This window comes from Heloderma suspectum, chromosome 2 (assembly GCF_057233095.1).
Source record: "Heloderma suspectum isolate Gila_16-S chromosome 2, 16-S_ref, whole genome shotgun sequence".
Lineage (NCBI taxonomy): Eukaryota > Metazoa > Chordata > Lepidosauria > Squamata > Helodermatidae > Heloderma > Heloderma suspectum.
Window position 1 is genome coordinate 98363037 of NC_139459.1, and position 15018 is coordinate 98378054.

Below are 15018 nucleotides of genomic sequence, written 5' to 3' on the forward strand. Positions count from 1 at the left end.
TCCTAGAAAGCATGGCCAATGTTAGGGATGATGGGAGTTAAAGTCCAACACATCTCCTGAAATAAAGATAATTTATGAATAAATCCATGAAAACCCATATTTCTTCTGTATCTGTATCACAATATGCAAGGTTATATATGCTGAGGCTGTGAGAGGACCTTCTTGACTGCTGTACAAAGACTGTGGACCTCCTTGCCATGCGAGATCTATCTACCTGATGTCATTCTGTCAAAAACGGAAGAATAGGTTTCAACAGGCTTTTGGCCTAACAGAAGGCTGATTTAATTATGACTGGCTTTCTTATGCCTGTGATTGTTTTATTTTAACTGCTCTTCTTATCTGCTTTTTATGTTCTTTAGGTTGTATTTTTAAAAATTCTGATGTAAGTCAACCTGGGCATTAAAATTTAAATAGAAAGTGGTATATAAATTGTTTAATAAATAACATATGCCTTACTGTATAGAATGTCAGCATGAAAAATTCCAGTTATTTCCAATATTGTAATGACTGAGTAATGTAAAAACATACTTACTGTTGTCCAGGTAAAAGCCAACTGGGCAGTTGGTAATACAACTCCTAGACTCTTCATTGATATAGTAACCTGGTTTGCAGGTATTACATTCATCGCTGTGACTTCCAAAACATGTTTCACAGTTAGGTGAGCATTTTTTGCAACGTTTCTTGTCTGCGCTGTAGTGACCAGGTGGACAGTTGGGAACACAGATGCTTCATTGTACAATAAAAGACAACCAGAATTATCCATTAATTTGACAGAAAAAGGAGCAGTGGCTTTCCAGCCACGAACAGTTCTTATCAATGGAACACAGATAATACCTAGGGGTGGAACAAATCAAGACCTTTTGGTTTATGTCTAAGTTGTCCCTAAATATAGATTCCCAACCCACTTCTACCACTCACCAGCTAGCATGATACAAATGTGACTACACAGTGGTTATGATTGTTACCAGATTTGGGAAAAATGAAGTGCTACCCATTGATTCGCAAGGCCTTCACTTATTTATTTATTACATTTGTACACTGCCCAACTGGAAAATGCCCACGAGCCACTTTACAAACATAAAACCAAACAGAGACAACAACAAAGTAACAACAATACAACAATAAAAGTATCAAAATAATACAATATTAAACATAAAAAATATTAAAAACATTGAAAACATTGAGAAGCAAGCAGTAGCAATAATAATGAAGCAGCAGATTAAAAATTAAATGCTTGCTTAAAAAGGAAGGTATCTGAATCTGTTCAGTGAGGATGCCAGGCAAATCTCACTGGGACGGGCATTCCACAGACAGGAGGCCACTACAGAGAAGGCTTTTTCCCTGGTAGCCACTTGTCCTACCATTGTGGATGGCAGCACACATTTGAATGTATATCTTGCCTTTCTGCAAATAGGACCCATGGTGGCTAACAACAATAAGGACAATAGGTACAATAAAACAATTTAAAAAGTCAATGACATTTACTACAAAAAATAAGTAACAATAAAATAAAAAGAGCAGGTGGAACCAATCAATGACTTCAAGCCACATTAAAACATATTGAGATGAGCCATAAGTCAAGTCAATTCGACAGGACAAAACTTGGTCTAAATTAAAGAAGTCTTCACTTGAACGACATCAAAGAAGTGGCTAAGAGGGAGTCCCACAGCTTTGGTGCAGCCATGAAGAAGGCCCTTTCTCATGGCCCTACCAAACATACCTCAGATATTGGGTGTGGAAGCCATGTACTCCCTATAACTGTACCCAGTTAATAGTCTGGCTGCAGCATTCTGAACCACTTGAACTTTCCAAACACTTTCCAAACACTTCTTAAACACAACCTCGCATAGAGTGCATTACAGTCAGTCGAACAAGATACAAGTAAGGCATGTGTTTCCATGGCCAGGTTTTTGAGGGCACTTGGGCAAGACACCTCAATGGGCTCCTTCCTCGGTGAGTCTACCTTCTTACCGCCATTGTCACCAGCTGTTCTTTCTTCTTGCTCACCATTATCTGGACCAGAGAGAGAGGCAGGCAAAGAAGCAGGTTGCAATGGTGAAGAGATGGAGCAAGTCCAGGGGACTCTTGTCAGGTGCCCAACCATGCCACCATAGACACTGGCTGTGGCCAGATCTGGCAACTCTAGGAATGGTTGTAGTTGGCACACTAGCCTCAACAGTGCAAAGGCACTCATGGCTACCACTGAGATCTGGATATCAAGGCTCAGGGATGGATCCAGGATAACTTGTTGACTATGAACTCAAGTCTTCAAGGGGAGTGCAACATCATCCAAGACAGGTTGAAACCCTATTCCATGATATGCCATTGTAGTGACCAGGAACACTTCCATCTTGTATGGATTACACCTCAGTTCGTTCTCATCCACACTATCACCACTGTCAGACATCAATCCAGAACTTCAACCATTTCTTAGGACTGAGTTAGAAAGGAGAGACAGAGTTGGTGTCATCTTCATACAGATGACACTGAACTCAAAAAATCTGGATGATCTCTCCCAGCAATTTCATGTTGAGGTTGAATTGCATGGGGAACAAAATAGAACCCCGTGGGATGCTATAGGTCAATGGGCAAGGCATTGAACAGGAGTCCTCCAGCAACAACTTCTGGAGATCTCCTTCTAGGAAGGACTATGACTACAATAAAACAGTGTCCCTAAGCCCCATCCTAGCCAAGTGATCTAGAAGGACACCATGGTCAATGCTAACAAAAGCCACTCAGGGCTAGCAGAACCAACAGAGATGTACTCCCCCTGTCTAATTCCTGGTGTAGATTGTTCTCCAAGGCAACCAATGCTGTCTCCATCCCATAACCAGGCCTGAAGCCAGACTGAAATGGATCTACAAAATCTACATCATACAAAAACACCCAGAGCTGAGATGCCACCACAGACTAAAACACCTTGCCCAGGAACGGGCTGGCTTGAAATGATCTAATATGGTGGAATTTAGGGAGGGCTTTTTAAACAAAGGTCTCACCCACCTCCTGTTTTAGACTCTTTCTGTCTCTGCTTTTTCTACTTCCACAGATTTCCCATGATTCTAAATCATGCTGTGACCCTTCAAATCCAGCTAACTCCCTTATATTTTTAACTTCTTGTGTGGTGTGTACAAGGGAGTGGAGAGCACTCTTTGGTTGCTGCAGCTTAGGGACAACCTAGTGGCACATCAAGAGGCAGACTGGGGCTGCATAGTGCAGATACAGCAACATGGCCTCTGAAGTAATGATCAGCAATATCTGGACACTTTCCAGGTGACAACCTAGAACATCTACACTCTGCAGTTCTGGCCTGGGGCCTTCCTTTGCTGCCTCCCAGTATTCACAGGGAAGAACACTCCCCTTCTCCGTAAAGGAGTATTCTGCCCTTAGTGCACTTGGCTACTGCCCTTGGCTCAGTGGCAATATTTTCAGAAGTTTTCTTTTCAAGTATGCATAGCTATTCTAACCCAACTAAGAACACCAATACTTTTTTAAAAAGAAAAAAGGGGAAGTGATGAGGGTGGGAGTACTTATCCTTTCTCCACTTGCCAATTATTCAGTTCAGTTCTACCCTACAAGTGGCTTTTCCACTGCAAGGTTTCATATGTGTGTTTGTGAAGGCAAAAAGCTTGTGTGTGTGTGTGTGTGTGTCTGTGAGTGAGAGAGAGAGCGGGAGAGGGAGAGAGAAAGAGTTAAGCACCTCCCTCCTCCACTCTGTTATTCCAAATTCCCTTATCCTGTAGCAGCATTAAAAAAAGAAAACTGGCATACGAGATAATGTGCATTATCATGTAACATGCAGTTCTCCCCTCAAGCACTGATGCTCACTATATCGTTGTTCAGTGTGTTAGATGGACCAGTTCTGAAAATGGAGATGCCTAGTAAAAGTCTTCTAAATAAGAATTCTACCTAACTTCAAACTGGCTTGCCAAGTAAGTTAAAGATACTAAGCATAATCCAATAATTTTGTGCAATGGGTATGTAATATGTAACACACAACTTTTCTTCTTACCGTGTGTTGTTTTTAGATTTATAGTAGTAGTGTAGACAGTCATTGCAGTGGTCTGGTCCTGGCCCACCACATCCTACTTTACTGCACTCTGCATTGCATGGGCCTTTTGAGAAACAAACAAACAAAAATCATGATTTGTCTTTACTACTCAGTAACTATTAAAACTTACTTGAGCTCTACAGAAAAAATCAAAACTGGAAATATGAAGAATTCAAGGTCCCTGACCCAGACTCCTGCTGATCTGTAGCTAGATTGGTCCCTTTTTGGCCTCGGAGTCATTATTCAGGTTTTTTTTTTTTAATGGGGACATGATATTAATTAAGAGCAGGTTAAAAGGGCCTACTAATGCTTAACAGAAGTACATTGGCTGACATATTTGAAATACAATGCATAATGTTACCTGCATAGTCGTCTGCTCCATAATCTTCTGTAGGCTCTTCTATTGGACTTGAGCGTACTCGTTCAGCTTTTGGAAAAACATTTCTTGGAGAGTAAGGCTGAATAGACGTCCCATAAAGTACTAAGGACCATTCTTTCAATTTGCCTACATGAAATTTGGAAAGGGTTAGGTTTAGGTAGAAAGCCCTGAAATAGGGTGCTTCAGGAACAGGATGTCAGTGGCTTTAGATCCTCTGGACCCAAAGCCATCCTGATTCCCTGAGGGGCTCAGTCCAGGCCCTTCAGCTATGCCAGCCTGGAGGTTGCATAGCAAATTTCCCCCCATTGCTTACAATTGGGGACTGGGGGTTAAAAATACCCCCTCCTCCGATCTGCTGGGTTGAAAAGTCTGCTAACGAGCTTTGTAACTGCACAAGGATTTCAAACTGGATATACTACATGTAAGCCTACACTCTAGTCAGAGCATTGTATCGTTGGAACCACTTCTTGTGGTGAGTAGATTGTGAACTTGTGTTAGGAGGAAATGGTACTGCAGTCCATTGCTGTTGCTCAAATCCCCAAATATGGATAATGTACAGCCAAATTGCCAAGAGACTGGCAAAAAATTAGCTGCAAGAAGCTGAGAGAAAATACACTACAGGAAATAATTGTCATTATTTTCCAAGCCTACCGAAACTAAGTTAATATTGGGAAATTCAACTATATTGTTATTAATTATATTATTATTATTATTATTATTATTATTAATCCAAGACCTCTGGGCAATATCCAGTGGAAACCTCCCACAAGTGGAGAGCCCTGCTGATTCCCTTCCGCAAATGGCACCCACTTGCAGAACGGAGATTTATCACTTCCAGGGGCAACTTGAAAAGAGCAGAAACAGTCATTTCTGGAATGGGACAGCCTCCACTGATCTTCCCCATTCCAGAAATGAGCGTTTCCACTCTTTGGGGGGCTTGGTCCTGGAGGTGCTAAATCTCTGTTCTGCAAGTGGTGGGCACTGCTTGGGAAAGGGAATGTGTGGGGATGGCCACTTGCAGGATGGAAGCAGTGGTGAGCCCCACTTGCGGATGGGCAGCACTGGATAATGCCCTTTGTGCTCCAACCACCAAAACCAGAAAAAACGGCTCTATGAACCCATTTATATTTCTAAGTCATCCCAGGTAAAACAGAAATATAGAAATGTAATTATGAAAAAGAAAGCTAGCATGAATGCTTATTGGAGGCTTTTCTATCATTAAGCTGAAATGATAATCACCATCAGAGTAATGGGATTCATACCTGGAGTCTTGACATTTCTCAGCTGAGATGGGGTATCAGAAATCTCTAAAATCCAGTCCCCAGTTGCTTTTTCACCCCAGCAATGTGTTGTCATGAACTCCCAGTTTTTAAACCCTTCCATGGAATGGTCAAACAACCTTTTAAAGAAATCAGCAACAATATAAATTAACATATATGAAAATAAGAAAATAACACAGTTGAAAAGCTGTACTTATGTGTACATCTTTTGTACTATATAGGTAATATTCTTAAAGAATCTGGGCAACCTTACACATCCAGTTACATTAGTTTACTCATCCAGTTACAATGTATATTGCCACCTACAGCTGGAATGTAATTGTGTTAGGCTCTTGGCTCCTATTTCTTGGAGAAAGGCACACTGGGTGCTACACAAGAAGCTCAGGAGGAAGGCCACGCAAGACACACTCTTGAAATAGTAAGGCTGATGCCAAACTGTTTCACCTAATTGTCTGTGCTGCACAGATACTCTTAAGCATTATTTTATGTCCTAACAGTGCCAAAATTAACACATTTCATACGATTTTATATGAGAACTAAACTACATGTGATGTTATTTGTGTGCTCTGGTCTGTTGTGAGTATTTTGTTTTGCTTGTATAGTGGTCCTGAGCCAGATGATGATTATGGTATGTTGCAGGGGAGCTTTACCCTTTGGCCCCACCATGGTCCCCAAAGGGAATCACACTGCTCTCCATGCACCTGCTATTTGCAACAGAAGGAACACTCCCATTGGCACCAATGGGAACTCCCCCACCCCCATGCTGCGAATAGTGGGGAGTGGGTTTGATTCTGTTTGGGGCTGCAGTGCAGGCAAAAGGATTAAAGCCCCCTCTCACACCACACCACCAAATTAGGTGAAAAAACAACACCAACCTTGCAGGCTGGGCCAAACCATGTGAATTGCATCACATGCAGTTTGGCCCTGAACCTGGGCCTATTGGAATGAAGGGACTGCCTTTGCTCTAGTGTAGTGCAAAACTCTTGGGTTGATACTGTGCTCCAGTTCCCCCTCAGTTAGCAATCTGACATGCAAGTCATCCTGCCATGTTTGGCTAATGGGGCACAAAGTAGAGCAATTATTTTTAACCTGTAGAGAGCTTTGCAGAGCTTTGTACCTATGGAAGTTTGGGCAAATTATTATTTGAAGAGCTGTTCTCCATGGAGGTTCTTCTGACAGTTTGAAAACCTGAAAAAGTAACCACTGAGGAAATTAAGACAGGACAAAAATGACTCAAATCATTCAGCCAAATCCTTATTATATTACCCTTTTGTAGAAGAAAAGCTAAGTATCCACAATGAACTGTCTCGAGCAGTTATGAATGTTTTTTTTTCCACTACTGCACTTACGTTAAAAGTCATTTTCCAAAAGAAGGTGTGTATATCTGCCTGGTGTCTCTGGATAACGCCTCTAGGATATTGTTCTGAGCGACCAGTTCTAAATGTTTATTTTATGAGGCACTAGTAAGCAACCATTTGCTCATTTTAATTCCCCAAACAACATGGGCAAAAGGAAACAAAGTAATAGAAAACCTACCAGTAAATTTACCTCTCCAAGAACGTCAGAGTACATAAGAAGCCCTGAATTTTTTTCTGGCTGTTACTCAATGGTGTTTATTCTTTTCCTTAAAACTTAACTCTTTTGTATGGACATACGCAGAAAACTCTCTGGAAACTTTGGAGCCACAAAACTGTAGACTTCTGCAGAGAGTTCATAGTCTTCTTTACAACATTTAATAGGGAGTGAAAAGAGTGACGTATTTATTCAGTCATGAGTGTGAATAGGCAGCAGCAAGGAAATATGAGAACAAGCAGTGTATCAAATGGGTTAAATTTGTGTCTGACTGATCCTCTGAAGTCATAGAATCATAGAATAGTAGGGTTGGAAAGGGCTTATCAAGTCCAAACCCCTGCTCAATGCAGGAAGCCAAGTCAAAGCATCCATGACGGATGGCTGTCCAGCTTCATCTTGAAAGACTCCAATGTAGGAGAGCCCACCACCTCCCTAGGTAATTGGTTCCATTGTTGTATTGCTCTAACAGTCAAGAAGTTTTTCCTGTTCAGCCAGAATCTGGCTTCCTGTAACTTGAACCCATTATTCCATGTCCTGCACTCTGGGATGATCGAGAAGAGATGCTGGCCTTCCTCTCTGTGACAACCTTTCAAGTACTTGAAGAGTGCTATCATATCTCCCCTCAGTCTTCTCTTCTCAAAGCTAAACATGCCCAGTTCTTTCAGGCTCTCCTCTTAGGGCTTTGTTTCCAGTCCCCTGATCATCTTCATTGCCTTCCTCTGAACCCTCTTGTTTGTCTGCTTCCTTATTAAAGTGTGATGCCCAGAACTGGACACAGTACTCCAGATGAGGCCTAACCAGTGCTGAGTAGAGGGGAACTAGTACTTCATGTGATTTGGAAGCTATACTTCTATTAATGCAGCCCAAAATAGAATTTGCCTTTTTTTTGCAGCCACATCACATTGTTTGCTCATATTCAGCTTGTGATGTACAACAGTTCCATGATCCTTCTTGCTTGTAGTATTGCTGAGCCAAGTATCCCCCATCTTGTAACTGTGCATTTAGTTTCTTTTTCCTAGGTGCAGAACTTGGCATTTATCCCTGTTACTTTCATTCTGTTGTTTTCAGCCCAGTGCTCCAGTCTATCAAGATCACGTTGAATTTTGTTTCTGTCTTCCAGGGTATTAGCTATCCCACGCAATTTTGTGTCATCTGCAAATTTGATCAGCATTCCCTGCACCTCCTCCTCCAAGTCATTAATAAAAATGTTGAACAGCACTGGGCCCAGGAATGAGCCCTGCGGTACCCCCCTTGTAACCTCTCCCCAGTTTGAGAAGGTCCCATTGATAAGCATCCTGTAAGTCCGATTGTGTAGCCAACTGTGGATCCACCTGACAGTTCTTTCATCTAGCCCAGTTTTAGCTACTTTGCTCATCAGGATGTCATGGGGCACTTTGTTGAAAGCTTTGCTGAAGTGAAGACATATTATTTCCACAGCATTCCTACAGTCCACAAGGGAGGTTACCTGATCAAAAAATGAGATCAGATTAGTCTAGCAGGATTTGTTCTTGACGAATCCATGTTGACTTTGAGTAATCACTACATTGTTTTCAAGGTACTTACAGATTGGTTGCTTTATCATCTGCTTTAGAATTTTCCCAGGGATTGATGTCAGCCTGACTGGTCTGTAGTTCCCAGGTTCCTCCTTCTTGCCCTTTCTGAAGATAGGGACAACATTAGCCCTCGTCCAGTCATCTGGCACTTCACCCGTCCTCCATGATTTCTCAAAGAGAATAGACAGTGGTTCTGAGAGTTCTTCTGCCAGTTCCTTTATTACTCTAGGATGCAGTTCATCTGGCCCTGGAGATTTGAACTCATTCAAAATAATTAGGTGTTCCTTGACCATATGCCTATCAATCTCAAGCTTCAATCCTGCCCCTTCAGCCTTTATTGGGGGTTTAGACCCTCTTTCGGGAGAAGACTGAGCCAAAGTAGGAACTGAGCACTTCTGCCTTTTCTTTATCATCTGTTATAATTTTGCAATCCTCATGGAATAGTTGAACCACCATTTCTTTCCTCTGTCTTGTACTATGCATGTATCTGAAGAAAGCCTTTTTGTTGCTTTTAGCATCCCTCAATAACCTCAGCTCGTTCCCAGCTTTAGCCTTCCTGACGCCATCCTTGCAATTCTGTGCTACCTGCCTGTATTCTTCCTTTGTAGCTTGGTCTTCCTTCCACTTCCTATATGTGTGCTTTTTTGTTTTCAGGTCATCTCTAAGCTGTTTGTGAAGCCACATTGGCTTCTTCTGTTGTCTTCTGCCTTTTTTTTCTTGTTGGAATGGTTTGTAATTGTGCCTTGAGAATTTCCTTTTTAAAAAAACACCCACCCATCTTGGACTCCTTTTCTCATTAGAGTCGCTTGCCATGGGATCTTACTTATCATTGTTCTGAGTTTATTAAAATTGGCTTTCCTAAAATCCAGGGTGCGCGTTTGGCTACACTCGGCTTTTGCTTCCTTTAGAACCAAGAACTCAAGTATAACATGGTCGCTTTCCCCCAGAGTTCCCGTAACTGCTACTTTATCCACAAAGTCATCTCTGTTGGTTAGGATCAGGTCAAGGACAGCCAATCCTCTAGTTCCATCTTCCACTTTCTGTAGGAGGAAGTTATCGGCAGCCCAAGTCAGGAATTTCTTGGAGGGGCCATGTTTTGCAGAATTTGCCTCCCAACAAATATCAGGGAAATTGAAGTCCCCCATTACTACTACATCATGCTTCCTTGAAACACTGGCAATTTGCTTTTCAAAAGTTTCATCCTCGTCTTCTCCTTGATTGGGTGGTTGGAAGTAGACTCTGACCATCATGTTCCTTTTATACTTTGATCCATTTATTTTAACCCAGATGCTCTCAATGGGGCTATCAAGCTCATCCTCCTGTATTTCTGTGCAGAGACATGTATTTTTAACAGTCAGTGCAACTCCACCTCCCTTTCTGTTCCTTCTGTTCTTTTTGAAGAAGTTATATCCTTCAATTGCTATATTTCAGTCATGGGAGTCATCCTACCAAGTTTCAGTTACACCTATCAAGTCATAATTTCTCTCCTGTATTAAGAGTTCACGTTCCTTCTGTTTGTTTGGGCATTAGTATACAGACATCGAAGACCATGTGCTTTATAGTCTGCCTTTCTTCCTACATTTTTTGAAGACTATTATCGGGTTCTATTACAGCTGTTCTCTCCATTGTGGTGCATAAGCCTTCGTCCATTGTTACCCCCAACTTTATGTCTCCCTCCCAAGTAGGATTCAGTTTAACGCTCTCCTGATGAAGTTCTTCATGCTGTGGCCAAACACATTCTTCCCAGCCCTTGTGAGGTGCAACCCATCCCTTGCCAGCAGTCCATCTTCCGGGAAGTATAGCCTGTGGTCCCAGAATCCAAATCTCTTGCGTCAGCACCACCTTCATAGCCAGTCATTCACCCAGAGTATTTTCTTTCCCTTTCTATCCCTCTTCTAACTACTGGAAGGATGGATGAGAAAACTATGTGGGCCCCAAAGTTATTGGGTTTCCTTCCCAAAGCTTCAAAATCTGACGTGATTTCTTCGTAGCTCTGCTTGGCAGTGTCATTTGTTCCCACATGAATGAGAAGAAAGGGGTACCTGTCAGTGGGCTTTATGAGTGCAGACAACCCTTCAGTCATACGTATCACACTGTGGAGCAACTGAGGCAAATCCATGTTATTATTTTTTATCATCTAACTCCTTGCAGCAAGGCAGGACACTCTATGTTTGAAACATCCCAAAGAGATTTCTTTCACCTTTCCTTCAATCCTATGAAGGGAGGACATTCTACAACCTTCTTAGAAGTTTTTTTTTTACTGCTGTTCTTACAGTTGGGGTTCCCCCATTTTGTAAACCCAACTCTGTGTTAGATTCTTCTTGCCATATTTGGAGCAGACAGTGACTTGATTCACATGTTGTAACAACCCATGGTTAACAAGCCATAGGTTGTTGAGAAGACAAGCGAGAATGAGCATGCAGGCTGGTTTCTATGCATCCGCTCACTCCCACTGCACTAAACAACCATGGGTTTAATCATGGGTTCAAACTCTGGGTTGCTGATCCCCCAACAACCCGGACTTCCAGTTTCAGACATCATTACAAACAACCCAGGGACAGAGCATTTCTGGGCTGTTTATCACAGCGGGAGAGGGTGGGTGGCCAGGAACTAGTGCACTTGCTCACTCCCACTGCATTTTCAGCAACTCATGGCTAACAAACCATAGGTTGTGACCATTCTGAAATCTCCTCTGACAACTTTCCTCCAAAGTGTCAAATGTCAGCATGGATGTCCTTAGTAGTCTTTCCCCACTCTAGACTAAATGTACTGTGTTCCCTTTGTATTTCCTTATATAAATTGCCATTTTGACTCTTGATCATCTTCACAGCTGTCTTCAGAATCCTTTCCTGTTCATAAAAATCTCTTGAACTATACAGTCTAGTGGTGAACTTTATCTTACTAATTTGGATCAGTTTTCCAGTTACATCATGAATGATAGATAGGATGCTATTGTAATTTAAAGTAGCATTGGCTCTTGGCATTTGGTACATTATCCATTAGAACATTTAAGTCATTTGTAGATTTTTTTTCCTACTTGGAAGCACTGTGGGTGACTTATATAACCCACTTTTACAGGAACATGTTTCCACAAGGTGTTGTTTCCTAGAAATTATCAGTATATATTTGCTTTTTAAAATGTACCCTTATGTGATAAAATGGAGATACAACAATGGGAAATGAAATGTGTGTGTTTAAATATACTAATTCCCTGTAGTGTATATATATCCATACAGTCTGTCTCATCCATTTACTTTCTGCCTGTACTGTTGTACCATTTGTTGCCCTTGGAAACCTTTGGGTTACTGACAGTTTATTGTTCTTATCTAATTATAAAGTATAACAGTACTTGAAGAACCATGTAATTTACTTCTGAAAGACCAACAGTAATTTCAGTACAGAACTTGAATGACTTTTTTATTGATTAAGGCTACAAGCCTATACTGACTTATCTGGGAGTAATCCCCATTGAATTCAATGGGACTTACTTCTGAGTAGACATGTATAGCATTGCACTGCAAGGATATTTGGCATTTGCTCCTATATACAATAAGGTGCCCTGTACCCTGGAGAATACTTACTCTTCTAAAAAAGTGACCATTTCACACAGCTTGAGAGAAACAAAAGTAAATGTTTTCCTCCTTATACTTTCTCATGCTGTTTCCTAGCCTCCAGCAACACTTATCTCCCTAGAGCCATAGAACCCATTTATTTTTCATTCACTGAGTTCCTGCCTGGAATGATGCTAATGCATTGCAACAGGGTTTGTTTCTGTCAATTATATCAACAGAAACATTCAGGGCCTTTTGGAGGATCATCAACATCCATTTCAGATGGAGATGGCAAAGAGAGATGGCGGGGTGGGGGAGGAGGGAGAGAAACACCTACACAGAATTAGGAATGGGGAGAATTCCTTTTAAAAGATGAAAGTCATTCCTATTGAAAAAGTAGAATGCAACAGTGCAAAGCAAGCAATTCATGAAAAATAGCAGGCTGAAAGTAAGAACAGTGCATTATGCTTGTTAGCTGGATAAAACTCGCAATTTCAGATACTGTTTAGTCAAGAACATTCAGTGAGTCAGTTAATGAAGCCAATACTAGCAGATATCAATTCAAATGGCAAAGAAGATAGATTTTCAGTGGAAAATATAAGAGATCAGATAAGAGGAACTGCTTTGCTGGGTCAAACCAAAGTTTCATTTACTCCAGCAATCCTGGGTAGTTCAGAAGCAGTCCACACCTGCATCTTGGTTGTACTGTTTGTTCTGAGTACCTGATTCTTAGAGATATACTCTGAAGATACATGTTCCATTACTAGATGTTGGGGCTAATAGCTGCTGATAAACCTAAGATTTCCTCACACTTACCCAGTCTGGACAATCACCGCAGCCTACAGTGGCTCATTTAAGCCATGGTTGGGTTGTGGCATGTGCTGGTGCATGCAGGTGGCCATTTTGAATATTCATTGCATGACCATGGCTCGTCATGATGTCCAAATCTGGTGAGGGTGGGATGTTAGTGTGGTTAACAAACCACCAGAACTTATGGGCTGTTTTAGGGTTCTGGTGTGGTTTGTTAACCATAGCAACAAGCCACCCTCACTGGGTTCACACAACATGGCAAGCTGCACCAGTGAGGGTAATTATGAAAATCCCCCTGGCATGCGCAGCAGGGGAAATAAGCCATCGTGGCTTCCCCCTCTGTGATCATGTGAACAGGCCCATTCTCTCAGTCTTGCTTAGGTAAAAGTGGGGAGATAAGATGTATATTACCCTGAGCTATTTAGAGGATAGCATAGGATGCAAATTCAATATACAATACAATATGTAAAATACACATTGTCATAGTCTGTAAATGAACTGGGACCATAATTGTAATTATTGTATTGTTATGTAAGTACCTTGAGAGCTCTTGACACAGTGATTTCATTTTTCCTATTTTTCATGTTGCCTTCCCTATATTTCCTTATATCCACATATATTTCCCATACATAGTTTAGTGCATACCTTACTTTAAATATTTTATCACTTCTATTAATTTCTCATTTCTTAAATCCACCTTTACTTGATTTTTGTCAATAAAGGTTGCTTCTCTCTCTAACTTCTCTCCCTGCTCCTACTAGATAACCTTGTAGAATTCAGAAGCCACAATGAACTCTTGATCTTGTGTTGAAATGTAACAAATGTGGTGAAAAACTAAAAGGATGTATGCAAAGCTTGACCCTGAAAATGCATTGAATTGTAAATATCCTGAATGTTCCTTCTTACTCAAAACACTCAAGTGTCAATGGAGAACATCATGAAATGTAAAAAAAAGGATAAGGTGTCAAGCATTCTGTGTCATATCCGTATGAAACATTCTTTCCCGGGTCAGGAAAGGTGGGGGGGGGGAGTGTGAATGGAGAATGAATGGTTTTATTGCAGGAAGTCCAAAAGGGGGAACCTTGGAATGTGCTTAAGATTGCCAAAGTATCAGTTACAAAAGATGGAGATAGGCCAATAAAGAGAGGCATCAACAGATGTTTTAACAACAAAGGACCACAAAAACAACCTTGAGAGATGTTGGGGAGTCAGGAGGATGTTGTCAATCTGTCAGTAACAACCGTCAATATTGGAATTTGGGACATTATGTATTACCAACAAAGAACTCCTCAAACCCCTCTTTGATGCCATAGGCCCCAATGAATAAAAAAGGGTACAAAACCCCTGAGCCTGCGAATTTTCAGGAGAGGTGTGGTTTAATCTGGATCATTTGTATGTGCACATACCAACAGTACCCTTGATCTACAGGACATGTGTCAAGTGCTCTAGCCAAGTGGTGAGTATGTGTTGGGTAGAATTCAGGGAATAGGATTTTACCATCCAGGGCACAGATAAGGCACAGTTATCTTTGTACTGTCATACTTGCTGTTTTTGGAGGTTTTTACACAGACAGCAGGTTCTGGCTTGAACCTGGCTGAAGGAAGCTGTGTAACAAACAGAGACTAACTGTATATTTAATAATGAAATGCACCACATTTGGGGGAGCATGCAACTCCTTCAGATTCTTGTGACATAAGTTTGTAACCAGGGAACATGCAACTCCTTGAGTATATTGTGATTTCTTTGTTCAATTTGGGATTTGTGTTTGTTCACTTGGTGTCTGTCCTTCCATAAAACCTTAACTTCTTTCTAAACGCTGCATGTG

The 15018-nt window shown here is 41.3% G+C and overlaps 1 protein-coding gene across 2 annotated transcripts in view; it reads right to left on the bottom strand.

Annotated features, from left to right (window-relative positions):
• The window catches only part of LOC146352530 (proprotein convertase subtilisin/kexin type 5-like), a 316248-nt gene that overhangs the window by 21175 nt on the left and 280055 nt on the right, over positions 1–15018 (bottom strand). For both annotated transcript variants that reach the window (XM_084834270.1, XM_084834271.1), the window contains exons 13-16: positions 5690–5826; positions 4410–4553; positions 4010–4112; positions 533–726 (exon numbers count right to left, since the gene is read on the bottom strand). In XM_084834270.1, coding sequence (XP_084690396.1) covers positions 533–726; positions 4010–4112; positions 4410–4553; positions 5690–5826 — 578 coding nt within the window. The remainder of the gene's footprint in view (positions 1–532; positions 727–4009; positions 4113–4409; positions 4554–5689; positions 5827–15018) is intronic.